Source organism: Zonotrichia albicollis, chromosome 2 (assembly GCF_047830755.1).
Source record: "Zonotrichia albicollis isolate bZonAlb1 chromosome 2, bZonAlb1.hap1, whole genome shotgun sequence".
Lineage (NCBI taxonomy): Eukaryota > Metazoa > Chordata > Aves > Passeriformes > Passerellidae > Zonotrichia > Zonotrichia albicollis.
The window spans coordinates 61,126,640-61,152,419 of NC_133820.1; the positions used below are offsets into that span (position 1 = coordinate 61,126,640).

Sequence of the window (25,780 nt, forward strand, 5' to 3'; positions counted from 1 at the left end):
AGGCACATCAGAGGCAGGAGTGCGGTGCACCCAGTTACAGACTGAATTAATTCTTCTCCATTCCCTCCCCCCTGCCAGGCACCACCACACGCCATCTAGTGAAGTTACAAAGAACGCTGCCAGACATACTGTGCACATGTAGGCTACATTTATCGTATTAAACCATGAAACGATGCCTACTGGAGAGAGCAGGCTCGTTTTTTCAAACTCCAGTTATTTATTTTAAGGTAGCTACCCTAAGGAAAGGGCCTTTCCCAGCCTTTGCTGTTACGTAGAGACTGGGGCACTTATCATCACTACTGTGATGGGATTGATACAAGCAGAAGACAAAACTTACACCAAAATTGCTTAATACGTACTCAGTAAGCTTGAAGATGCCTGTAAGGTATCTGTTGCCTGAAATACTTCCTGGCTTAAAGGCAGATGCTGTTTCAAAACTAACTTTACCACAGTGAAACTACAGCCCGGAGTGAGCTGCGCTCCTTGGCCTTTGAAAGCCACATTCCTGCCGCTGGCGTGGCTGCAGCCTGCGCTGCGGAGCTGCGGATTCCTGCGTCCTTCCTGCTTCGGGCTGTCGTGCTCTAGCAGCAGCCAGAGTACAGGAAGCAATGCCGAGCACACACCCTCCCTTTGTGCTCTAGGAAACTTCCAAAGGCAGCAAACACTTGTCCTTTGTCAGCGAATAAAGCACAGAGCGTAAGGCACAGAAGATTTATAGGTGTGCTGTCCCGGCACTGCGTGCTTGGATTTACCCTCACTCAGATCCCATTTACTTTAATAGGGATGTTGCTGCTAAAACCCGGCACGATGTTTAAAATATTTACCCCATAGAGAGCAGATAATCTGGGAAGTAACAAGGTGTCATTTCCTACCAAATGTGCTCTCTGACTATAACCACATGTTAATGGTACTATTTAGGGGCATGCTAGAGCAAGGAGCCAATTCACCACTTACCAGCACAGTTAAACTGTGCCGCCATGCGAACTAGGAGGGTTCTGTTTGCTGTCATGCTGATATTTGTCAGATAGGAAAAAGAAAAAAAATTATAATACCAAAGCTGGAACATCAGGCTTCCTTGTGGTGGCTTGCTTTCATTATTTTTCTTTTAATCCTCAGGACAAAATAATTTTTTTCTTGCAGTCCAACTCTGAAGTTTATTAGATTTCTACGAGTGCTTCAGTGGTGCTCCTCACACGTGACCACCACAGATGACATGGTGGTCCTAGAGATCATGTTAGGCATGGCAGAAGGATGCTTAACATCAGGAATTCCGCCTCCCTTTTCAAGAATATCAAAATGCTACCTAGCCTTTCATTTTGCCAGGATTTTGCCCATTCTGGTGTTGACATCAGCAGATTTTACTCTGTCATTTGCAACACGAAGCAAAGACAGCAGCTGAGTTCTCCCATCACTTCACCTACCCCTTGCTCAGTTCTGAATGAAGGCACATCAGCACAGAACAGCTCAAAACCTCTGAAGAAGCCATAAAACCCAGCAGCCCCTATGAAACTTTAGCCTTTCTCCTGCCCAGACAAAAGTGGTGCTTGATTGACTCTCCTTGTCAGTGGACAAGGAGACTTGTTATGAGATGTATTAATGAGTGTGTTGGGAGGGATTAACCACAGTCCCTCACCTTGAAATTGCTTCAGCTTGATTTCTTATGGAAATGAGGGCAGCTGTATACATATATCTCAGTCTCTGCTTTTCTGCATATCTGCCCTTCCCCCAGCATCTTCTGAATTCTCTGACCAATGTCAGCAATCTGTAATAGAGGAGTAGCAGTCTTAAAGATAATTAAGTTGCTAAATGTTCATTAAAGCTGGCCATGAACTACAGGAGAAAAAACTTATTGTCATTTAAAATAACAATGTGGCTCAAAACTAACTTGTCCCAAAGAATCCCTGCTGGGGAGGATATTATGTGAACTCTTTTTTTCCTCCCTACACATGTGCTTACTAGAGCAGAATCCAGCCCTAAAAACTGCAGTTTCTTTATAAATTATTTCTAAGGTGGAATCCCAGATATTATCGCATAGATAATTAACCATCAAACACTAATGAATTCCTTCAAATATGGTGCAAGGCACCACAGAGAGTGTGCTGTAACGTGCTGCCAAATGAAGCAGTCTATTCAAAACTGTAATGGGATCACTAGTAGAGTTGCCCAAAACTCTAGAAATAATCTAGTGGGATTAGAAAAGTTCCCTTTGATGAGGGGTATGTGGTAGCATCCAAACGGTTTTCACCAGGTGCTCGCGTGGAGCTTGTTGGGCATGTTGAGCTTGTGCACGTGTTGCTGTTCACCCATTTTGTACTCTAACCCCATCCATTTTGTGCATGCTGGCATGGCAGCAGCAGCAGCAGCAGCAGCAGCAGCAGCAGCAGCATCTCTGTCTCAGGCAGTTTGCAGGGAGGAGTCACCTCACTCTGCAGCCCTGCCCCACAAATGCAAGAGAGCAGAGTCTCGGAGCACAGATTGAGCAAAGAGCTGACATTGGGAGCCCAAAGCCCCTTGTGCTGTGACACAGAAAAGGGCTGGGAGTGACAGACGTTCCCTGCTCATCCCCGAGCCCAGAGCTACCACTTGAAACAGATGTCTGTGTGAAAAAGGCCTCACACCTGCCAAACCACCAGCCTCAAGCTTCCTTCCTTGTTTCTTCAGGCCTCAGAATAATAACAGCATTTGTGCAATATGTACTGCGGCCTGTGGTTTTCTCTTGTCCCTGTACACATGCTATTGAACCTCCCTGGAGCAAAAATCAGACAGTAAAGCCTTACAAGATGGCAGAAAAGAGGTGAACAGTGAAGCAATGCGTACTCTGCTCAGCTGGGTTCACTTTTCAACACCAATAAAAAAGGAGGAAAAGCGTGGGTCAGTGTTGCAAACCTTGCTGGAGTGGCATTTAAATCTGATAAATACTGCAAGCACCTCATTTGCACGTCGACTGCAGAGCACTAAACTAGGAAAATAATCCGTTAACAGCAAAGTCATCTTGAATCGGAAACTTTCAAGATTTCATTTTTAACTGCAGTGAGAATTTAGCGTTTATTGCTGCTTTGCTTTTGGTTCCTGTTTTTGCTAGCATTGAGAAATGAGGTGCCTTAGGAAGCCTCATGGTATGTAACAGGCAGGAGCAGCCTGTATACAAAGGAAGGAAGATGATGTGGCAGAACATTGTTGAGGAAAGATCCTGTTTGTACAGGGAGCTGCAGAATAGTAAAGCAGAACAGAGCAGGGGTGCAGAATTGAAAGGAAATCGACCCAAGATGATCCTGAATCCTGTTTGTGTACAAGAGCCCACTAGAGCCACCAATAAAATTTAAAAATCAGGCTTGTCTTTTCTCTGATTTCTTATTCTGCAGTGGAGCGGAGAAGAGAGAAGAAGAGAGGGCAGACATGCTAGCTTGAATTCCCCTGCCAGTCTTTCTTCCCAGTGCAGTCCTGCAGCAGCACTCAGGTTTGCTTTAAAACTGCTAGAGCTCACCAGAAGTTTCTCAAAAGTCATTCCTAGCTGTGTTTTATCCCAGGGACACTTATTTCAGGAACAGCTTCTGAAAAGGTCCTGACTACCTTTCTGATTTTTTGAGATATATTAAAAAAAAAACATCTCTTAGGGCTTGGTTTTGGTTGTTTTGTTTTTGTTTTTTTTTCTTTGAAACAATTAACTGATTCAATGAGCTTCAGTTCCTGATAAATATTTGCCTGTTCTGCAGATGCTGTATGTGTAGCAGAGGGAAGTGACTTCCCTGCAATATATGCCCATTTCAGGTCACATACTCTTTTGTTAGCCCTTTTAAAGAACAGCCACTTAAGGTCATTACATTCTCTAAATAAGTCTCTAATATGGTTTTCAATAAACTTATCTCCTCAAAGTCATATCAAACATCTTGATAACATCTTGTTATCTCTGCAACAGGAGGATTAGCCTGTGAGTAATCTGGGTGGTGCTGCAGCGTTTGGGGTTTTTTTAATTGCTTCAAGTGGTTTATGGTCAAATTTAGAGACCAATACATGCAAATCCTGCATCCAAACTTGAGTATTTGTAGTTACTTTTTTGCTTGTATGTAACCTTCTTGCTTTGGTGCGAGCAACTTTGATCTTTGATACACTGACCAGCTTCCTGCAGTAGGTGGAAAAGACATTCTTAACTGTGTCTGCAAGCTGCGTCAAGAGTTTATCCAAGTTGCTGACTCCTAAAATTCAGGCAAGCAGTGCCACAGCACATACTATAAATGACCTTTTTATCCTGGCCTGCTGGCTGTAAACAAGCTTTATACAAACATAGGCAAGGAAAGCACCATGCTAAGGTGTTTTTTGATTTCTTTGTGTTGTTGATATGGTAGTTTGGGTGGGCCCTGCTGAAGTCCCCTATAAAAAAAGGCAGTGCATGAAAATGCCTCCCCCATGAAATTTGAAATAATCTTAATGGTAACATGCCAGAGATATTCTAGCACATATCAGAGGTGTCCTGGACCCGAGCAAAGAATAACATGATTCTTATCCCAAGGCATGCAAATGCAGTCAGCCAGTGCTGAGTGGGGAGTGAATCACTGATTCAATGAGCTTCAGTTCCTGATAAAACGTCTGGGAGAGAAGTAACTGGTCAAGGAGTTTTTCTAGACATTGAGAGCCTAGAAAGCCTGTTTTCTCAGGAAATTTCCAGGAGGAATTTGCATGGTTTGTGCTTTTCTATGGGTGATGAATGATGTCACTGGATAATTTTGGTCATTCTAATGGCAGTGCAATATGGGTGGGGCAAAGGGAAAGCAAAGGGGGCTAAAATTCCTCCCTTGTTTTAGATATGTCATCTGCTCCTCACAATGTGGCTGGCACCTCTCACTCTCTGTGCTGATGGGTGGGGCAAAGTGACCCTGGAGCCAGCCAGAGCTCCTGTGCATAGCTGCAGCAAGGTGGGGCAGTGTCATGGACTCCATCAGCTCCCCCTGCCAGGGATGGTGAGGTGCTGTATAGCTAGGAGATCCCCAGACATAGTGAAGTGCCATGTGGCCACGGGATCTCAGGACTGGAGGGCTTGTGGGCAAGTATGGGCTCCAGGCAGCAAGTCCTGCCTTCCCATGTGGCCCACATATGAAGTCGGGGATGTGTCTGGTATATATATATGTATATATCCAAGTGATCCCTCCCTAGAGGTCCCATCCCATGCTGGGGACACATGGGATGTACGCTCCCCAGCATGCACACTGTCCCTTTCACAACTGGCAGTGAATAACCCAACTCTCTATGAGGCAGCAGCAGTGATGCAAGTTTTAAATTATTAAAAAAAAAAAAAAAAAAAGTCCCAGCACACTTCCCAGTCCTTAAGTTCTGATGTCTGAGTATGCCATGTGGCATCCCAGGTGGGATGGGGGCTGTGGACATATACTTCAAGTAGCCATCAGCATCAAGGTATGTATCTGCAGGATGTGGGTATGGAAGTGCCTGCTCAGGTCTGCTTCTGCTGCTTCAGTGTTGACTAGGCATACTAAAAACTTCATTGTGGTAAGGAATGTCCTCTCTTCTCACCGTTTTGGTACATTTGTGCAGCCTCTCTGGGTTTGTATGATGCATGTCTGAAAAGGAAACAGGAAGGAGCTGCAAGTGGAAATTTCAAGCTGTCAGCAACAGAGCAAACCCCAACCAACTTCCCATAGCCTAGGTGTAAAACTCAGGCTGTGCACTTCAGCTTCAAGTGACAGAAGATGCTGAATTTTACACAGAGTCTTCTGAGATCATCAAGGGCTGGAGATTTAAAAAATGGCTTTGTCTTGGTTGTATCTGCCCCAGGAGAGGGCCCAGGTTCCAGCACCCCTTGGCACAGCTTTGCCTGTTGCCTGTGAGCCCTCTCTGAGGTGTTTTTCCTTAGGCTGGCCACCCTATTTTGTTTGGAGGTGGCTGTGGGAGAGGAGCTTGCCATGTATAAAAGCTCTGCTGTGCCACTTGATGATGGGGGAGAGAACACTCCCTGGTCTGTTTTGCTCACAGCATAAATCACAGTGTCACATTTGTCTTTGGCTTCACTAGAATTGTAACAGAGAGCTTTAGCCCATAGCTGTATAATGCATGTCCAGCTGCCATGAAAATGCATGTGAATAGAACAGGAAAAAAGATCTATGATATGAGAGCCTAATACCTGTATTGTCAAATATTCCTGTGTGTACACCATCACCCAATCCAGAACTGGTCAGCACAAACAGTGCATGGAGGAGTACAGAATTTATTCTGATCTCCAGTTAATCAGTTTTTCACCCAAGGACTGATGAGTGTGTGATCTTTTTCTAGGAAAGAGCCACTCCCACCAGCTATAAAATTTCACAAATCCACAAAACAAACAAGTTGCCATTCTGCAAAACCCTCATACCTATGGAATCCTCATTTCCTGCGAGGTGTGGATTTCAGGTGAGCAGTGCTGGATTCTTGGATTACTTTGCTAGGCTGAAGGAGCATACCCAATACATGTGTATCTGTAAGTTGATATGAATCCAACTAAAAAAATTAGCAGTGAAATTGTGCAAGTTCTGCAAACTTACAGTGTCCCACGTGGGTGGTTGTTGTGCTGGTCTGCATTCATACAGGTAAGGGCTTCCTTCTATGTAAGTGTGAGGATGAGTGAAAATGTGATTGTCCCATAGTACTGACAGATTAAAACCATTATTTTCTAGAGCTGTGAACTCTAGACATGGTAGAATGGACAGAAAGAGGATAATTTTCCTGGAAAAGACTGGGTAGCTGAATAGGGATTCTTTTAAATAGGATGAAAGTAAGAGACCAAGGGGTGTGGATCATCAGTGCTTTGCATTTGGAAAAAAGTTCGTGAGGATTTTCAGTCCATGGGGAGATGAATGGAGACAGAAGGCAAGTCCAGAATATGTGAAGGTAGAATCTTCATAAGGCCTTGCTGCAGGGCTGGTTTTCTGTGCTAGTGGTTTGGGGAACTGGTAAAACTGGACGGGGATATTAAAGGCTGTAATCCCAATTCATCATTTATAGCCTGCTCGTGTCCAGGCAGACACGGCCATCCCAGCCTTCTCAGATCCAGTGAACTGCTGCATTTCACAATCATGGGAAGGGCTTCCCAGCTGCACGATCTGAGCGTTTTGAAGTGACACATGGTGCATTATATTAACTTGGTTCAGACAACCAGCTTTAAACATCTGAGTCTGATTTCTTGATGCTAATTCTTCTTGCTCAATCTTTATTTCAGCTGTGTGGAATTCTCAGACCTTTTTGACCCTGATTTATCATTTCCTGATGTTTTATTGCTAAGTCATTGAGGTTTCAGGGAGGCTGATGTTTCTAAAATGTGCACACCTTTGATTGTATGCATGGGCGGCGTGTCAGAGCAAACTTTTCATACGCTCTGTATATATCACTGTCTGCAGTGCTGTGTGCTCTGCAGTTGCACCATTTGGTGTGCTTATCTGCATGCCCCATTAGTGCAGTCCTCCTTAAAATGTGGTTGTTATTTAAGGCTTTTCAAAAGCTCAGCCTCTGCACAGTACAAAATTTGATCTGAGCCTACGTCCGCTCTTGTCACTCAAGTACAGGTTCCATCTGTTCCCCTTTTCCTCTCCCGTTGCTGCTTGCCACATCCAGACCACATGCTGCTTATACATTGTACAATAGACATTTCTGCACACACACTTCTGAAAATGTGGCTCTTAGTGCTGTATTGTTCACATGTGTCTTGTTGCTTAAGGCAAGTTTTATCAGTAACAATTTTGTTGTTTACTGACACATAGAATAAAAGGGGTACTGTTAAAATGTGACTTGAGGAGAGTAAAAAGACCTTTGATACACCAATTACACAATTTCTGCCAGCTTTCTGATCACTCTCCCCTGCCACCACTTCCCCAAATTCTGTAGTTACCCAAGAATAAAGCAAGATCCTAACATCACTCACAGTAAGGGCCACTCCACTCTGCATGAGGCTGCTCCATGTTGGTAAAAATTCACCAGCACCTCCCCTGCTTCTGTGTCTGGTGAGGAGAAAAGATGGGACCTTCTAGCACTTCCTTCCAGCAAGGCAGCTCTGGCTTCTGCTTTAGATCTCTTTTACAGGTCCCCCGTGGTACCTTGCAAAATGGCTACCTTCTTCCCTTTGGGGAAAGAAAATTCCCTATAGGAACTAGTTCCAGAAGAAAAATCAGTGCTAGAAAAGCCTATGAAGACACTTCTCCTGCAGGAGCTGAGCTGAGCTCTAGCAGCTCCCCCAGTGTGCAGACTGGAGCAGACCCAGAGGTATGCAATGACAAGGGAATTAACACAGGCAGATTCCCTGGGAGCCTTCTCAGGCCTTTCCCATCACACCTCACTCCATACATGTGGTGAGACTGGAGTATCTGCAAACAGATCACAATGGGTGCAACTCCCAGTAATGTTCCTGGGTGTCTGCAGCAGGGATGGCACACAGCCCAAAACACTGGATTATTGCCACCCAGGGATTTCCCACACCAGGAAAATCCCCAACTGCCCAAAACCTCCAGTTTCCCACCTGGAGAAACCCAAGATGTGCCCATGGCAATGATAATTTCTCCTACTGGGGAAGACCACAAATGGTAGGAATAGAGCCTGTTTCTATCCGATGAAAGCTCCCCTGCCAGTGTGTGCTTCCGACACAGACACAGTCCCCTAGGAGCAGCCACACAGCTCCACTTGCATCCTGCACCTGCAACCAGGGGCTGAAAAACCACCTCAGGACAGGATCATAAAGAGCCTTTTCTGATCATGGACTACAGCCATGGCTCATAGGGTGTCTCATGGCTACTGTTCCACCCTGTGGCTCCCATCCCACCCCGTCCTCTCTGCAGATCAGCAGAAACAATGAGGAGACCCAAGGTCTCTTTTCCCTCAGAAGGGGTGGGTAGGAAGAGCCAACTTTTGTTTGCACCAAAATTCTCATCATTTTCAGATACAATTCACTGAATATTCTGTGTACTGCCCTGTACCAAATTTGAGGTCATCCATCGGAGGGGAAGCATGAAGGATACAAAAGAAGAGAATGGAGCAAGGATACAAAAGAAGAGAATGGAGCAAAGCTCTTGGCAAACTGTAGTAAATTGGAAAGCAGGCAGGTAGGAACAAAAATGAAGCAAGTGCTTAAAAGAGTTATTCAGGAGAAACAAGGGCTTTAAGTGACATTTGAGTACGGGAAAGAAATCAGTATCCGTGGTTTCCACTGGTGTTCGGAGTGCTAAAAGCAGAAGTGGTTGCTGAAGTCTAAACAGGAATGTGAGGCTGAGCTCTCAGCTTCCTCCCAAATTGTATGATTTACAGGCTCACTTGATTTACAGGCTCACGTGCAGAAGAGGCCTTCTTTTATAGAATTTCAGGCCTTTTTGAAACAAATTGCTTTGTGAGCAGTGGAACTAATGGATCTTGGTGTCCTGAGGGTCTCTGACCACTGCTTCTTATTCACCTCCCTTCTGTCCTCTCCTCCTAAAATAAAATGGCTGCAATGAGCTCCACTCTTCCCTCATCATATGCTCCAAGACCCTTTCCTGGGCTGCAGTCAGGTCCATATATGCTGGCTGATCAGCTAATGCATACATGGCCAGTCAGCATGCACATAGCCAGGTGACTGCTGGCTGCATTTCTTTAGCTGAGGTCCCTGCCCCTCACACTGCAATCAGTTTGCACAATATTTGGAGAGGAAATCGGTAGCTGTTGAAATTTCTACCTTTCAGTCCTGTGTGAAATCAGGTACAAAGTATTGATGGAGCTGGACAGACAGATCTGAGCTAAAATGGTTCTGTTGTATCGGCTTTGGATGTACATATAGCATATTAGTCCAGGTTCTGGAATTCATTTCTCTCTCTCTTTCTCTCTCTCTTTTCCAGCTATTTTTAACCTGGATGTGTTCTGTGATATGTTTCCCACACAGCACAGAAACTGGCACAGCTGAGGGGTGAGTGAGTGGTGGGAGAGGGGAAATCAGGGGATGCTTATGTTGGTGGTGCTGCTGAAAGAAGTGCTCATCAAACGATAGCCTCTCAGATCTGTGTAATGTGGAGTCCCACACCTCCCCACAGAAAAATTGTTACTCTAAATATATTCACAGTCTTAAAGTGCTCAGATACAGGGCAAAAAGAGATAGAGAAATTAAGGGGAACTCTAAAAATATCCAGCAGAAACAGCAGCCAGTTTTGAAATGTAATATTTTCTGTCATAGCTTAACATCTTGGTACTGCCCACATTCTAGTGTGTACATCTCAAGACATCCCTTGCAGAGGATCTCATAAGGAAAATTTTGTTTGTGGCAGCTCAGTCTCTGCACAGAGTGCACATCAACTCAGAAACCCTTTATCTGACTTAGTATACATGCAAACCTCAAGCTTGAAAGAACAGAGTTTTTGTGTGGAAAAATATAGGAAAAAGCTTCTTGAGTATTAACTTATAAAATGAGACCTCTTAATGTGAAGGATTTCTTCAGTTAACTATAGATAATTATAATGTGTGAGATCTGCTTTTCCCCCCATGTTCTGTTTAACACTGTTTGTTAGACATGAAAGGAAAAGAGGATTAAAAGGGAGAGATGGTATTGTAAACAACCCTTCAGGGGAGGTGGGAAAACAACAGTAACTCTCTCAAACAGAACACAAAGATGCCCTCAGGAAAAGGTTTTCAGTGTCCTGCATTTGAAAGTTAATGAGTAAATTGATGTCAAATATTGCTTTAAGGACTGACAGTGCCATCTTTAAGATCTCAAGCATGCACCACAACTGAGAAGAGACAAAGGGAATTTTTAATGGGCAATAAATGGATTAATATTTTTGAAGCAAAGCTACAAGCAGGTTAGTTCTCATGGGATGTGAATTTGATCGGTACTTCCTGGCACTGTGACTTTATTTTTTTCATTGCTTTACACTGTCTTTTGATGAAGCACTGATTTTTCTTCTAAAAAGAAAAAAAAAAAAGTGGTCTTAGTAAATAATCCTCCTTCAAGTTACAGTAAGTCCCTTGAGGAGTACAGAGTTGGCTGGTTTGGGGGTTGTGTAGGCACGTGCCAGACCATCTGCCCACTATCCTGTTATGCCTTGCCTCACACCAAGCTCACGTTGCTTGGTCATCTCTGCAAGGTCTTGCAAGGTTGCAAAACCACCTTGTACAGATGCCTCCTTCACCCAGAGCTACCTGCCAAGAATGTTTTAAGACCCTACTAATGTCTTCCCAACCTTTTACCCACTCAGGGATCCCAAATCCATACGACCTGTTCCCAGCTGCCTCTTACTTATCCTCACACCTCAGAAATGCACAGGCCACTTCACAAACCTTTCCTGCTCCCCATTTCTCAAAAAACTCCTTTGCCATCACCACAACATTGAGACACATCTGCTTACACTACCATAAGTTGCCAGCCTAAAAAAAAAAAGAAGAGAGAATCAGCTCCTCAAGTTTAGACACACAGACACAAGGGAGCCCAGCCTTGAGGGAGTGCATCAATAACACCTCCACCCTCTTATCACTGCTGCTCTCTGGCTCACTTAACCTATTCCCAAGGGTCAGCCACTACCTTCCAGTACTTTCTCCGTGGATAAAAAACACTTAGTTTAACTTTTCTGCTCAGCTGCTATGTTCTAGCTCTTCCTGAGCAACTAAAACCCCAGTCTGTTCACACTTTCATGCCAGACCCTGCCTCTCAGAGCTAAGGGTTGTAGTGCTTTTTGAAAACCTCCCAGCACTCAGCTTCTCTCCAGGAGACATCCTGACCTAGTGCAGCATCTGCCCTCTCTGCAGGAGAGGTGCCTGTGCTCCAGCACAGATCACATGGCTCCCTTGTGCCTGCAAGCTCCAGTACTTCAGTACTCGGACAGAGACACAGGCTTGGCTCCTCCATGTCATCTGCCTCTCTTCTCAGGGCATTTTTCAATACATTCCCCATCTCCTCCCTCTCATTAGCTTCTGGGTTAGTCTCAGGCTCATCCCTATCTAAATGACAGGCTGCCAAACAGGCACATAAGCTTTCACTTGGCTTCCACCAGGAAATACAGCTTTGATCTGCTAAGAATGTAACTCTTAACAGCTCTCCTGCCCCATCAGAGATGACACCATGTGGGATCAGCTCTGCTGTGCTTTCTCTCTCCCCTTTGGAAGCCCCCACCAGCAAGGATGCTAACTTTACACTACCCAAAAGCAAGAACCATGCTGATCACACCTTTCACACACAGGTACATGCTCAGACATACATACACTGGCTCTACTGCATCCTGTCCCATTTCTGAGCAACTGGAGCATGAAAGTAGGGAAGCAAGAGGATACTGAGGTGCTCTATGTTTTTATGAGAGAAAGACTGCTTGAAACAAGTGTCTGAGTTCTGTGTAGTCCCAGCTAACTGACTCAAGGCTCTAGCCAAGCTTGTTGTGACCCTCTTTGGAAAAACTGGAGTTCAGCTTTCGTCTGGCTGATAAAGTTTGTATTGTAAAGAAACCAGAAATACAAGTCCTGCTCAAGAACTGTGCTGTGCCTCAGGCAAGAATATGAACACAGGCTTCTCCTTCCAAATTACAGTGAAAAAATCAGGTATTCTCAGAACAGCCCTGGCTGGCAAAGCCTTGCTTGCTGAGGTACATGTAGTTTGTACATCTAAGGGCGATGATGTGAGACTGGGGACAGCTGGGGCAGGGAAACACAAAGCCATTTGGATAAAGGGTTTCCCCATGGTGCAGAACCAAAGAAGAGTTTCAGCACCATGTTTCTCCTAGGCACAGGTCAAATCATCTTGATGCCTCAATGGATTTGACTCACCAAGAACAGCATCACGTTCAGCACAAGGTGCAGCACGGAGGAATTGCATGGGCAGGTGTTTGCAGAGAAGCAGATGGAAAAGGTGGATGCTCCAATACTATCATGGCAAGCATGGAAGAAAGAATTTGAAGAGGGCTACAGAAAAAAAACTCAAAATTCTCCTTACCATGCATGAGATCAATTGGTACAGCAAGGTTAAGTCTGGGTCTTTTCAGTGGGAGGAGGAAACCTCCCAAGCTGAAAACTGTGCTCCCATTCCCTGTCCTCATCCAATGCCCAGACTCATGTTGAGCATCAATATTGTGTGAAACACGAGTCCTAGTACATATTAATGTAAAAGTCCTTGAATTCTAGCAAGTTCCATCACACTCCAGGGAATGTCCAGTTTCCAGCTAGTTTTCTGCTCCTTCTGTGCCTTGATTCATGCTAGACATGGATTCAGTCTTTTAAAAAAGACACTTGGATTGAACAAAACAGTCTTTTTACTGAAAAACCTGTCCTGAAAAACCACAGTCCAACATCCTTTCCCTCCCACTCCCTTGCTCCAAGTGCAGTACTGGGCATAAGTCATCTCTCCAAATGCAGGTGTCAAACTCAGAAAAGGAAAACCAAGCAAACTCCCGGGACTCCAGTTAGTGAACTGACTGGATCTGCACTGAGTGTAAAGCACAAGCTACACTCCAGAACTCACTGACACCTCCCTGAAATCCTGAGGATGCACAGTTGGAGACCCAAAGCCAGACCTATAATGTGCTGTAGAAAAGTAACAGCTGCTGTGAGGTCCCAAGTCTTGCCATAGCAGAGACTCTTTGGCAGGTATTTCAGAGTCAACACATCTAGACCCCTAACATTATTCCCATCCAGTACTGGTGTGTATTTTAACTTGGACAGTGCCCAATCTGCACAGTTAGTGTTTTCCACACAAAAATGCCTGGTTGGTAAACTTCCAAGAAGTTCTATTTTAGATTCAATGAAGAGTAGCAGCTTTCCATGGAACTTAACTTTGCTCTTTCTTCCTCTCTTTTCCCTCACCCCAAGATTCCTAAAAGACCCATAAATTTTCATTTGGAAATGCTACCTGGGGTGCCTCATGGATGTCAGAGTTCATTTGTTCTGTCCTTCAGGCAGTGGGATAGTTTCATTAGAAGCCCTTTTGTACCTTGAAAAAATACCTGGGGGGGGCAAGGAAGGTTACAGTGTCCCATCTTTACCTTTTCATTGAACTGCTTTCCCTGAAGAGAGTGCAGTAGAGGCTCTGCTGTTGACTTCTGAAAATTCACAATTTTTAACACTGTGCTGCTGCTCCTGTGGTGTGCACGAGTGTATCATCACCATGAGGATGAGGAGCAGAATCACAGCTGTGGAGAAGCCACCCCTCCATGGTCAGAGTATAGATCTGCTGATGTACAATTGCCTCAGAGTGGGAGATACACACAAATCCTACTGGAAACCTCTTATTCTCCTGCATCCAGGTTCCCCTACTTCTGCATAAGAGCTGTCCCACAGCCTGCAAACAAAAAAAAAATGTCCTAAACAGCTAAAATTTGCAGGAGCATGTCATCTCCTTATCAGCTCCCACTTTGTGGTACATTTCTATACTTGTTTTGTCCCATTCTGTGTCTCCATAGCTCTCAGAAAGAACTGAGCTCCTTCCAAGTTGTAATGATCCTCACTTGTTCACTCCCTCACAAACAGAAATCACTTTGGCCAAAAGCCAGGACTGCAAAAAGGGCCAGGCACATACACGGGCAACCTAAAAGCACCTCAGCTTTGGGAAATCCTGCTGGGCTGTAAAAGCTGCCTCAAACCCAAATCATATCAAGCAAGGCCTGTCTGATAATTCTTTGGCTCAATCCCCAAACTGGCTAAACTGCTTTTCCATACAAAGTATTTCCAGGTGGGTTATTAGGTCCTGTATCCCTTCCATGTTGTAGTCTCTCATGGCTGAAAAAGACATTCCTTAGAACAAGCTATTTTTAAAAGAAAAGCAAATATTCTCCTTTATATTTCTGGCTCCTATCAACCAGAAGGATACTTTGCAAGACACAAACTGTTCCCACTGAGTAGCACATGGGTCTTATCTGCCCATAGTGTCTGTGCCTGTGCAGGACTTTCAGCTGGGGATATAATTTACATTTTCACTAGGAGATTGATGCTGGTAGAAGTACCAGTGTGAAGAGTTATGCAAGTATGAAGGGTCATGCTTTGTTAAACCTAGTTTCCCTTCCTGTATTTTTATAGCAGCATCACTACAGCCACATTTGAGTCTGTGCTGCTTTAATTGTACCAGAGGAGTTAAAAGGAAAGAACTGAGCCAAGGGTGCCCCACAGCTGGTTCTGGCTGGGCTGTGTGAGTCGCAGTGTGAGGAGGAGGCAGAAGCCTAGATCCACACAGCCCTCCCAGCTTCAGGTAGGCACACCTGGGCTGTTTTACATGTGTGCACACGAGATCCATCAGTAAAGCTTTGCTGAAATAGCTGCACTTATACAAACCCTTCATGGTGTAAGAGAGCAAAGCTTTGGGAGGGCTGGTTTGCTGCACTCCCTGTGGTGGATGGAGCAGGCATTGATCAACCTGCTGTGACTTTGGCCCATTGCAAAAATCTATGCCCAATGTGAACGCGATTGTTGGAAACCAACCACAAGTGTGAGACCTGTAGGTCAGTAACTGGATACTGCACGACAGAAGTAGGTAAGGAAAAAACAGGGCTTTCATTTGAAAACTGTAAGAAAAAAAATGGTTTGTTGGTTGATTTGAGTCTCTCGGGTCTCGGAAGGGAGGTAGAGACAGAACAGTACGAAACCCAGAGGTTTCTGTGAGTTAGAACAAACTGTTTCACTTTGAGACGCTTGCAGACACGATGATCTGGACAAGTGTCTTTAGAAAAAAAAAAAAATACCCCGCAGTGACCAACAAAATCTGGCCAGGCGGTGATCGCCGGGGTCTGACCGAGCTGCGGGTGAGAGGCCTGTCCCCAGGGCAGGCTGCCTGCGGCACACGGTGCCAGCCAGCATTTCTCTCTCAGCGCTGCTGGGAACAGGCACGTCTCGCTGGGAGCCCTGTCAGCTGCGTGCCGCCTCGCCAGGCCTGTGCTCCGGGCTGCAGGCAGGGCCGGAGCTCGGGCTGCAGGAGCTCGGGCTGCAGCGCTGCAGGCAGGCCCGGAGCAGGCAGGCCCGGAGCGGGCAGGGCCGGAGTTTAAGCTGCAGGCAGGGCCGGAGCTCGGGCTGCAGCGCTGAAGGCAGGCCCGCGGCACCGCCATGACTCAGGCTCCCGGCTGCCCTGCACGGCCTTCCTCTCCGCGGCCTCCCGGGCCGCGATGCTGACATCGCCCACTCTGGATACCGTCATCTTTTTCCAAAGACAGCGCTGCCAAGCGCTGCTGCCAGCGGCTCACGGCTGTGCCAGGCACTCGGCCAAAGCTCCTGCCCTTAGCCCACGGCAGCCCGGCTCGTCGATGAGTGCCAGTGAGACAGCGTGAGGGCTGCTCTGGGCTGCAGAACAAGCTGGGAGTCCTGGAAAAACTGCGGCATTACCGGCCTGGCAGAGCCTGGAGAGAGCCCCGTGCTCCTGCGGGAGAGCAAAACAAAGCAGGAGCTGTTGCAAACACTTTCTGTTTCCTCCCAGTGAATAGTAGAAAGCCCCACCCAAATTTCACTCCTCACTCCCACTTTATGTTAAAAAACAAACACACTCAAAAAAAAAAAAAAAAAAAAGAAAGGAAAAAAAGTCAACATTTGCTACTGCGTGTTGTCCTTGCTTCCATGTGACCCAGGCATGTGATTAAGTTGTTGATACTTGTTTTTTATAGGATCAAATTCATAGCTGCTGTAGAAGCCTATGTAACTTGTCAAAGCAATTCTCTACCCTGGCAAGTTACACAAGCTGAGGAGCTTCTGTCGGCCACAGGGTATCCTGCCCATCTCAGCCTTCTCCCTGCATGTGTGGCACCTTCTCTCCATCCCAGCAAAGCCACCAGTGTATACATTTTTTAGGAAAACAGGCAAAATCCTTCTTAGCTGCACTGCAGATCTTGGTGAGAGGCCCCCACCCCATGGCAAGTCAGTATTTTCTTCCAGCCTTTCTTTCTTCCTCTTGGAAGTGCTGCTTAAATACAAGAGAAGGATAAGACTCCACCAAAAAAAAAAAAAAAAAAAAAAAAAAAGTAAAGAAAATGGCCCAGCTTGCCAGCCCACGGCATGCTCTGTGTTTGGTTTCCGCTCACAGCCTGCACAGCCCTGCCTGTGTGGATCTGTTGAGTCATGTTGCATGGCTGGATGGGATGGGGCTGTTTGCTTCCAGCCTGCTTTTTGTTCCCAGCTCTCCTGAACCATCAGATGTTACCTATGCTAGGGAGCCACAGTGTTGCCATCAGGCCCCTTTCCCTCCTTGGCAGGCAGGAACTCTGTGGGACCAAGGGGTCATGCAGAGCCTATGTAGGGAAAGCATGGGGACACCCTTTTCCTCAGGTGGTAGAAATAACCATGGTCCTGCTTGTGGTGTCTCCCTGTGACCAGTGTGCAATGCACTGGGCCACATCAGCCCAGCAACCACTTCTCAGGTCTCAGTATTCCTGTAAATAATGGGGGAAGCCTCTGCATCTGTGACTGCCTTTGAGCAAGCCTCTGAGATACCTACACAAGGCTCTGCTGCTGGGGGTGGCCAGGGAGCAGGCCAGCACCTGATCTAAGGTGTCCTATTTATGAACCTGGAGTCCAGCCACAGGTCCATGATTACACAGAGGCACAAGTAGGAACCAGTGCTGCACTGTTGCTCCTCAGCACCCTGTCAGAGGAGCACTGGGGGTGTGAAATGCCTGTGTCTTACCCCAGCGTTAATTCCTGAGTACCACAGAATCATGGGATGTGTCAGGCTGGAAGGGACCACAGTGGGGCTTCTGGTCCAACTTTCTGCTCAAGCAGGGCCATCCTAGAGCACATGGCACAGGATTGAGTTTAGACGCCTCTCTGGGTGTACTGAGGCAGAAGACACAAGTGTCAACCTTAGAGATCTCCCCAGTTTGCCCCAAATCTATGTGTGCTTCCAACTGATGCAACACAGTCTTCTTGGGATTTGCTTTTAATTACAAATGAGTTTTTGTTCACAGTTGTAGGTATTACCTTTCCCTATGGGGTTTAACTGCTTACAAAGTTGCTCCTGCAGCAGTGGTGTCCCTTCCACTCTTCTGCAGGGCTCACTGCTGTTAAATTGCTGTAGATGCTTCTACCTGCAGCCATCCCCAAGCAATGGAGACACTGCATGTTTTTTGAAGCAGGAATCAGGTGTAACAGTCATATAATCTGCCCCATACAGAAAAACATTCTATTTTTCTGTGGGTGTCTTGTTTCTGTCAAACATAAAGCCTGAAGGCAGCACTGGACACATGCTTGCTTTTCCCCTTTCCCAATGTTTCCCTTCTTCTGTACTTTGCCACTCTATCTTCCTTCTTTTTGGAAAGGTAAATCTTTGGACATGATAATTTATCATCCCCTCTTTTCATAATGTCTGGATTTGAATAAGAAAGTCACAATCTCTAAAACTCATTGAAAACTTTGAGTTGCCCCATTCTTTGGGGAAAAATTGTGATGTTAGTGTTCTTCTGTTTGAAAAAAAATTTGGAAACAGCATATTGCTTTTAATGGCAGTTTAGACTGTCAGATCCAGGAAATTTTAGGCTTTCTGTGCTGAAATAAGAAATCATAAAATTGATAACTTTGTTTGGGTTAGAAAAGATGTTAAAAGATCATCTGGTCCACCCCCAATGCTGTGGGCAGGGACGTTGTTTCACTGGATCATCTGATCTGTCTTTTAACACTTCCAGTGATGGACATCCACTTTTCTGGGCAAGCTGTGCCAGTGTTTGGATGTCAGTCAGCATACATCATATCCCCAAAATATATTTATTTATAGCTTTTTTAGTTTTTTGGTATTCTGGTCTTCTTGATCATGGCCTGTGTGAGCACCTAGTAGCTTCTCTAGGGTCTTCCTGTGGCACGCTAGTCTGAAATTCCTTCTCTCCCAAAGAACTCAGGCAGCTCGTGTCTGGTTTGCATCAGACCTCTTGTGTCTCTGACACAGGCTGAAGTCTCTGTGCATTACTGGTTTCTTTTTGCTGAACAGGAGCCTCTAAATTTTTAAAAACCTTTATTCCCATGGTTGGGAAATGTTCTCTTTTGCCAGATCACCAAACCATCAGCATGGAGATGCCAATTATCCATAGGTCCCTCAGCAATTAGTTGGATGGGGTTGAGTGTGTGGTACTCAGGAGCAGTCAGTATAATTTTTTTGGTTTTTTTTCAGATCAGTATAGCTTGTTGTTTCTTGTTGAGAATTACTTTCTGATATTAGCAACTCCCTCTCTTGTCAGAACTCTCTTTTTTCCTTAGTGATGCCAGCAGGAAACCCATTTCTGATGGCAGATATTTATAGGAGTAATAGACCTTCAGTTTTCCAGATTTTAACTGAAATGTCTACTTTGCATTTCAAAAAAAGAGTCTGAAATACTCTGAGAAGGTCTGCCATTTTCTGAGAAACTCTATTAAAAATTAATTTTCAGTTCCTTCCTTTTCTGCCTGCTAATATTCTCTGGCAGGTGGGTGTTTTTTCTGGCCAGGAGGGGGGCTAATCCACATCTGTTTTCTTCTTAGTCTGGCAAGGCCTATAGGGCAGAGATTGCTCTGGTACTTGTGCTGCTGCTGAGGGCAATACACTGAAGCTCTTCACAAAAAACAGTTCAGCTGCTTTCATTCTCCCAAATCAACAGCTACTTGCAAAAACAGAGAGAAGTATTTTTGCCAGTCTCAGATCTTATTTCCCCATGAAAAGTTACATAGACTTCTGTGCCAGGCAAGGGAGAAACATCAACTCTCCTCAGTGGTCATCACAATTAATTGAAGCTGTGAGCCAGAGCTGCATTTCATGAGCCCAGAGCTTTCCCATGCAGGAGCTTTAACTTCAGTGAGGGGTGCCACATTAGAGATGAGCTTCCAGGCTCCCAACAGCAAGTCTGTTGCAATAACTCTGTTGATCAAATAAAGTTTCTGTTCACAGCACAGAGCCAAAAACTGTTTTTGATTGCAGCCTTGAGGAGTATTTCTTGGCTCATAGTCAATGTTTTAAGCAATGTGCTGCTCTACAAGTCATTACCAATGTTTGAAATCTCTTCCTTCTTACTATTATCCTCAGAGATGTGGAATGAAGACTATTTACCTTTCCCTCATAGTTCATTATGATTATTAAGCCAGGTATGAGGACTTGTGCATGAAAGTTGAATATAGCAGGCCTGTTCTGGCTGTGATATTATTTTCAGAAGAAGTTAGTATATTCAGAAATATGGCCAAGTTTTTCTTTTTTTCTTCTCCTAACTGTATTTGTGTACAGAGATTTCAGGATTTCACAATACCATGTTGTATATGCACTCTGTGCTGGAAGCAGAAATAACAAGGTTTCTCACTGCTACATTACCAAGACACTTAAGCAAGCATCTTCATTAATAAACTGCTGCCTTTACCTTCAGATTCTAGTGCCTGGTCTCACCACTGCTCATTCTCTCAGCTGCCTTTCCACCCCTCCACTGAATTTAAAGCTACTTTGGGTGCCCCACTTGCCCCTTTGGGTCCTACCAGCTCCTGTGAAACAGATCCTGAGGCCATCTCAGAGAAGTGAGGAGTGAGCGAGGTCCCAGCATAGATGGGGAATGTGGGCTCTTGCAGATGTGTCCCCACCACACCCACAGCAGCTGTTTCCAGCTGGAGCCACCATGTGCTGCTGTGCAGTGCCATGCAGCAGTGCTGTGAGGGTAGGAAAGGGTGTATGTGTGCATTGGCACTGGGTTACATGGCAGCAAAAGAGCAAAGCTTGTTCAGCCAGGCTTTGATCAACCTGGCTATGCTGATTCTAGCCCTGGGGGCACCTTGGGCTCTGCAGACCACCTTCACTTGGTGCAGTGGAGGTGGATACTGAGGTCCTTCATGGCTTTCTCACTGCACTATTGAGCCCTGTTTTCAAACAGGCTCATTTACATGAGACTTCCACACATTAATAATTACATTCAGGCTCCTCCATGCCAAAATCTCTTTGGAAAATGCAAGTTGCTGTTACAAGTCACTGCAGACAGTGGGTGGATTAATTGTCTCATCTGAAGTCTGTGAATAATATTTCTCTCAGCCCCTTTTTCCAAGGATGGGGAGATGGCAGTGGTGAAGATCCTGCTGTTGATGGAAGTGGGAACACAGAGAGCAAGCTGCAGTGGGTACAGAGCCTGAACTCCTCTTCTTCCCTTTTAAATTTAGTCTTGACAGGTCACTGTGGAACAACCTGATGTATTTGTTCTCTGGATGGAGAAAACTGAAATTTCTCAGGCTTTTTATTTGTCTCGTTTCATAAGCACTTCACCCATTCTTAAATAAAAATGAGATGTCTGCATAGACCATGAGCACTTTCACACTGTACAGTTTTCTCCTGAAAAGCAAACTTTTTCTGCTCTGAAGAATGTGGGTTTTTGCTGGGCACATCAATTTGCACATTCTCCCCACTGGCACTGTCCTTTATCCTCTGCTTCCAGGTCACCGTGGCACTGCATTGGAGTCTGCAGGAACAGGGACTGTTTCATGATTTGTAGCACCTACAAAAGTGAGATTTTAATCTAAACACACATCCCTAGTCCATAAATACAATAAATTGGCATAATGAAAATGGATAACTGGGAGAGCATTTCATTGTGGAAATAGTACCTAATATGGGAATAATTCCTAACTCCTCAGGGTTTCAATGCTCCTTTCTGCTTTGCTTTGAGCACTCAAAAGCATGCTCACAACAAGATGGTTTGTGTTAGGAATTATGACATTTGCTTAATTAAATTTCAAAAATATCTAAGTGGCAGCCCTACTGGGCCAGAGTCAAGAACTTTTCCATGTTTTGTGGTGCTCAGGCAATGCTGTTGGTTGGTGACTACTGAGTTTTCAGTTTATACTCTCAACAACACATTGCTGATGGCAAATATGATCTGACTCTTTGGTCTGGAAGCCTTACCAATACAAATCTGTCTATAACTTAGCTATGCTACTCTAGCCAAAGAGAAAGCAGCATTAACTAATAATTCTGTAGCTATGTGGATGACTTTTATTAATGATATAACCAGGTATTTTATTAATGTTGCAGTCCCTGAGAGCAAATGCTCATAACCCGGATTATGCTGCATTGGACTCTCAGCAAGAAACAGGACATACATGCTACAATGCCGTTGACTGCAAGAAAAAATAGATGGATATAGATAGGATCATGTAGGGCCAGGAGCAGGTATGGGTACGAGGCCCTGCTAGCAGAACTGAGCAGTGGGGACAGTGTCTCATCTTGCATGGAGCTGTCACCACGATTAAGTCAACCTGTCTCAAAACTGTGCCCATGAAGAAAAAGAGGCAGGTCATTGCCATGGAAGACTCCCTTCTGAAGGGAGAAGAAGGCCCCATATGCTGTCTGGAACCACTTCTGAGGGAGGTGTGCTGCCTGTCTGGGACATGAGTTTAAGAAGTGAAGAGAAAGGTTCTTGCCCTTGGGTTGCTCTCCACTATTAGTTTTCTGGTAGGCAGCAATGAAGTTGCACCAGGAAGTCCAAAGGCAATCAGGAGGCACTTCGCAGCTTTGGGACAATTGGTTAAGGGATCTGGACCATAGGCAGTGTTCTCCCTTATCCTACCAGTTGCAGGGGATGATAAGAAAAGAAATAGGAAGAGACAACAGATCAATACCTGTCTCTGAGCCCAGTGTCACCCACAGCATTTGGGGGATTTTGATCATGGGTCAGTTTACATGACAGCAGGGCCACTGGTCAAAGATGGGGCGTACCTGTGTCAGAGGAAGAAAAGGATCTTTGCCCTGAATACTTGGAAAAATTTGTTCACCAAGGGGATTGTCAAGCATTGGAACAGGCTGCCTAGGGAAGTAATGGAGTCCCTGTTCCTGGAGGTATTCAAAAGACATGTAGCTGTGGCACTGAGGGACATGGTTTAGTGGTGCACTTGGAACTGCTGGGTTACCAGTTGGACCCAATGCTGTTATAACTCTTTTCCAACATAAATGATTCTATGATTCTATGTCTGCATTCTGGCCTATCCATGTGCCTTTAAAATCAATACTCAAGATCCTTTCGGTCAGCAGATCAGAACAGGGTTGTCTTTTAAGCAGTAGCAAATGTTCAGATACCAAAAACGCCATGTAAATCCGTGTGTACGTACAAAATGTTGTCGGTTCCTGGCACTTACCAGGTACTCCTGCAGCTCCAGAGCATGCATAAAGCCCCATACATGTAGCAGCTCCCCCAGACCTCATGTCAGTCTCCCTGAAACTTGAAAATGTGGTACATGCAGGTGTACTTTGTAATGGCAGCACATTTCAGCAAGGCGCAGTGTTTGGTGCTAGAGCAGCTCTGAGGGAACTGTAGCTGCTCTGTGCCACCTTTCACTGATGCTACCTTTGCTTCTGTCTCCATTCAATCTGTTTTAATTAGCTTCATCATAGCCACCACAATACTGCTGCTGCAGAGCTCCCCAGAATGTCTGGCCCTGTCAGTACCTGGCACAGTGAGCAGAGGTTGTAGGGCTGCTGTCTGCCACGAGGAGAGCTCACAGAGCTGCTGGGACCAAGTCATCATGGGCTGAATGCAGTTTGGGGTGAAAAGGCTAGCACAGGCACTCGGCTGCCAGAACACTCATGGGTGGAGATGAGCCCTGAGGCAACACTTTTGTGCCAGGTCTTCACTTTGAGGATTGGATCTGGCCTTGAGGGCATCTCAGAGCCCTGAGAGGCTTTGAGGGTGGTAGTGGGGCTGTGTATGGGTGTGCTGTTGATGTATTATGGAATTCAGAGGGCAAAAGCTTGGTCAAAGAAACAGCAGTTAGTCCAGAGGTGCCCAAAACTGAAGAGGGCAGATGGACCAAGTAACCCAGATGTATCCAACTGGACAAAACGAGTTGTATATAAACAGTCTCAAACTGTTTACAAAGTCCAAAAGAAAGAGGAATACAAAAGATTATTTTTCTCTGTGAGAGCAGAGGACACATGCTGGTTCTTTGTCCCTTCCACCATTGTTGGAGAGCTTGTTGCTGGTGATGACATAGTCTGTGCCTGTGGTGTTTTGGAGTGTGGGGCTCCACATGTTGCACAAGCGCTTCCATTGGTCACCCAGCCATTTCTGCAGTCTCTGCAGATACATCAGGAGAAGCAGAACAACTACAGGCACCCATTCATTTGACTTCTTTCTCTTCTGCCCCTCTCCTTGTATCAGAGCACCAAATCCTCCTCTGCCCTGGAGCAATCAGTCATTAACAACGACCTTGCTACTGCCAGGGCTCTTCTCAAGCCACTGAAGTCAAGATGACTTCTGGGAAAGAGAAAGCAAGTTAGATTTTCATCTGCTGCAAAAAGGAAAAAAAGACCATTTTAAAACTCTCTGGGTTTTTTTTTTTACCCCATACCCATGCAGGACAGCAGGGTAAGGCTGCAGCACTGCAGAGAGATGGCTTATCAGAAGCTTGTCTGCCATGATAAGTAAATAAAAACTCAGCAACTAGATCCTTTTTTCCCAAGAGAGGGGGAAGTTGGCAGAGGACATTCAGAGAATGCAAAGGGCTAGTAAACATTGCAAAGATTGGAGTTGCATGGAGTTGCAGATCTCTGGCTAGAGAGAGAAATTGTTTCAGGCAGCCAGAGGATGCTGCATGATCTCTCTGTTAGCAGAAAAGGAGCCTGCTGAAGTGTCTGTGGTGTGCATGAGTGGAAGCAGCAATAAACTGTGCCAGGATCCTCAAGTGAACAGAACCTGCTGCAAGGAGACATGGTCTGGGTTAGTTGATGACAAGCAGAATTCCCAGCAACAATTGCCTCCTACCCTGGGATATCTCTTCTTCTACTATTTAGTTCTGAGTGAAGCAATTGGACTGTCAACACTCATGGTTAGACCATGCTCACAGGACCACAAAGCCATGGTTCTGCAGCAAAGTGGAGACTAGAGGTGGACACAACACATTGCTGCCTGTGGGAGAAGGAGGAGTAGAGACGGACTACCATTTCTTAACCTTCTCTGCTAGCTTCTTGGAAAGAAGACTGCAGGACCAGCTCCTTAGTTGGCATAAAAAGACATGTATCCATGGAGCTGAAGAGTGTTCATTTCCTTCACTAGGAAAATAATAGAAACACAAAAATGTTTGGAAAAGTCCTGTGAAGGCCCAAGGTCATCCAGGCTCCTGCTTAGCACAGGACTATCACATTACATCAAGTCAGCTTTGGCATTGTCTAGCCAAGTCATGAAAGCCTCCAATGATGGAGAATGCACACTCTCCCTCTCTGGGACATGTTTTCTGCTAACGTCCATTCTCTTCTCCCAAGCTCCAGCCTGGGTTTGTTGCCCCCCGTTTGTCCACCTGTTGCTTGCAGGATGGACTGGGGTCCGTCCATCTCCTCCTGAGGGAGGTGTGATTGGCAATAGGGTCCTGTTGGATCACCCCTCCACCTCCCTGTCTCTGGACTGAACCCACCCAGCTCGCTCAGCCCCTGCTTCTAGCTCGTACATTGTGCCCCAGCAGTCTCAGACCCCTCTGACTGGCTCTGCTCACACTGAGGGGTCCAGAGCAGCCGGAACATCACCCATGGCCTCTGTGGAACAGAGGCTTCCCTCTCCCTGCCAGCTGCATGCCTCCTCCTGCAGTCTGCCAGGCACTTCGTCCTGCTGGCAATGCCAGTACACGCTGGGCTCAGACAAGGTGGGACCTGTAATTATAGCAACATGAAAAGCAGCAGAGGTCTCATTCACTGCATGGAAATAGTACAGTAAGCAAACAGATTTAAAATCCAATTTCATAGACACAGAGATTACATTAATCTCTTTTAATAGCTAAACAATTCCATTTTCAAGACAGGACAAAGCATGGGGATATTCTTGACAAAACTGGTGCTTCAAAGGTGCCTACATCAGATTTCCAATCCTAACTCCTAAACTGCTAATGGTAGAACCGATTGTATCTTTTCATACAGTAGTGCTACAAAACT

General features: G+C 45.6%; 1 protein-coding gene and 1 long non-coding RNA gene across 7 annotated transcripts in view; one reads left to right on the plus strand and one right to left on the minus strand.

The window, feature by feature from the left end:
* Positions 1–25,780, plus strand: part of LOC102067838 (uncharacterized) — a 79,052-nt gene that overhangs the window by 19,987 nt on the left and 33,285 nt on the right. For 4 of the 6 annotated variants that reach the window (XM_074535293.1, XM_074535294.1, XM_074535291.1 and 1 more), the window contains exons 2-3: positions 6,280–6,396; positions 9,837–9,904. In XM_074535293.1, coding sequence (XP_074391394.1) covers positions 6,280–6,396; positions 9,837–9,904 — 185 coding nt within the window. The remainder of the gene's footprint in view (positions 1–6,279; positions 6,397–9,836; positions 9,905–25,780) is intronic. The other 2 variants (XR_012579010.1, XM_074535292.1) reach the window with 1 other exon arrangement.
* Positions 19,545–25,780, minus strand: part of LOC141728198 (uncharacterized) — a 33,310-nt gene continuing 27,074 nt past the window's right edge. Inside the window, exon 3 of the long non-coding RNA XR_012579011.1 lies at positions 19,545–21,362. This is a non-coding gene — a long non-coding RNA (uncharacterized LOC141728198). The remainder of the gene's footprint in view (positions 21,363–25,780) is intronic.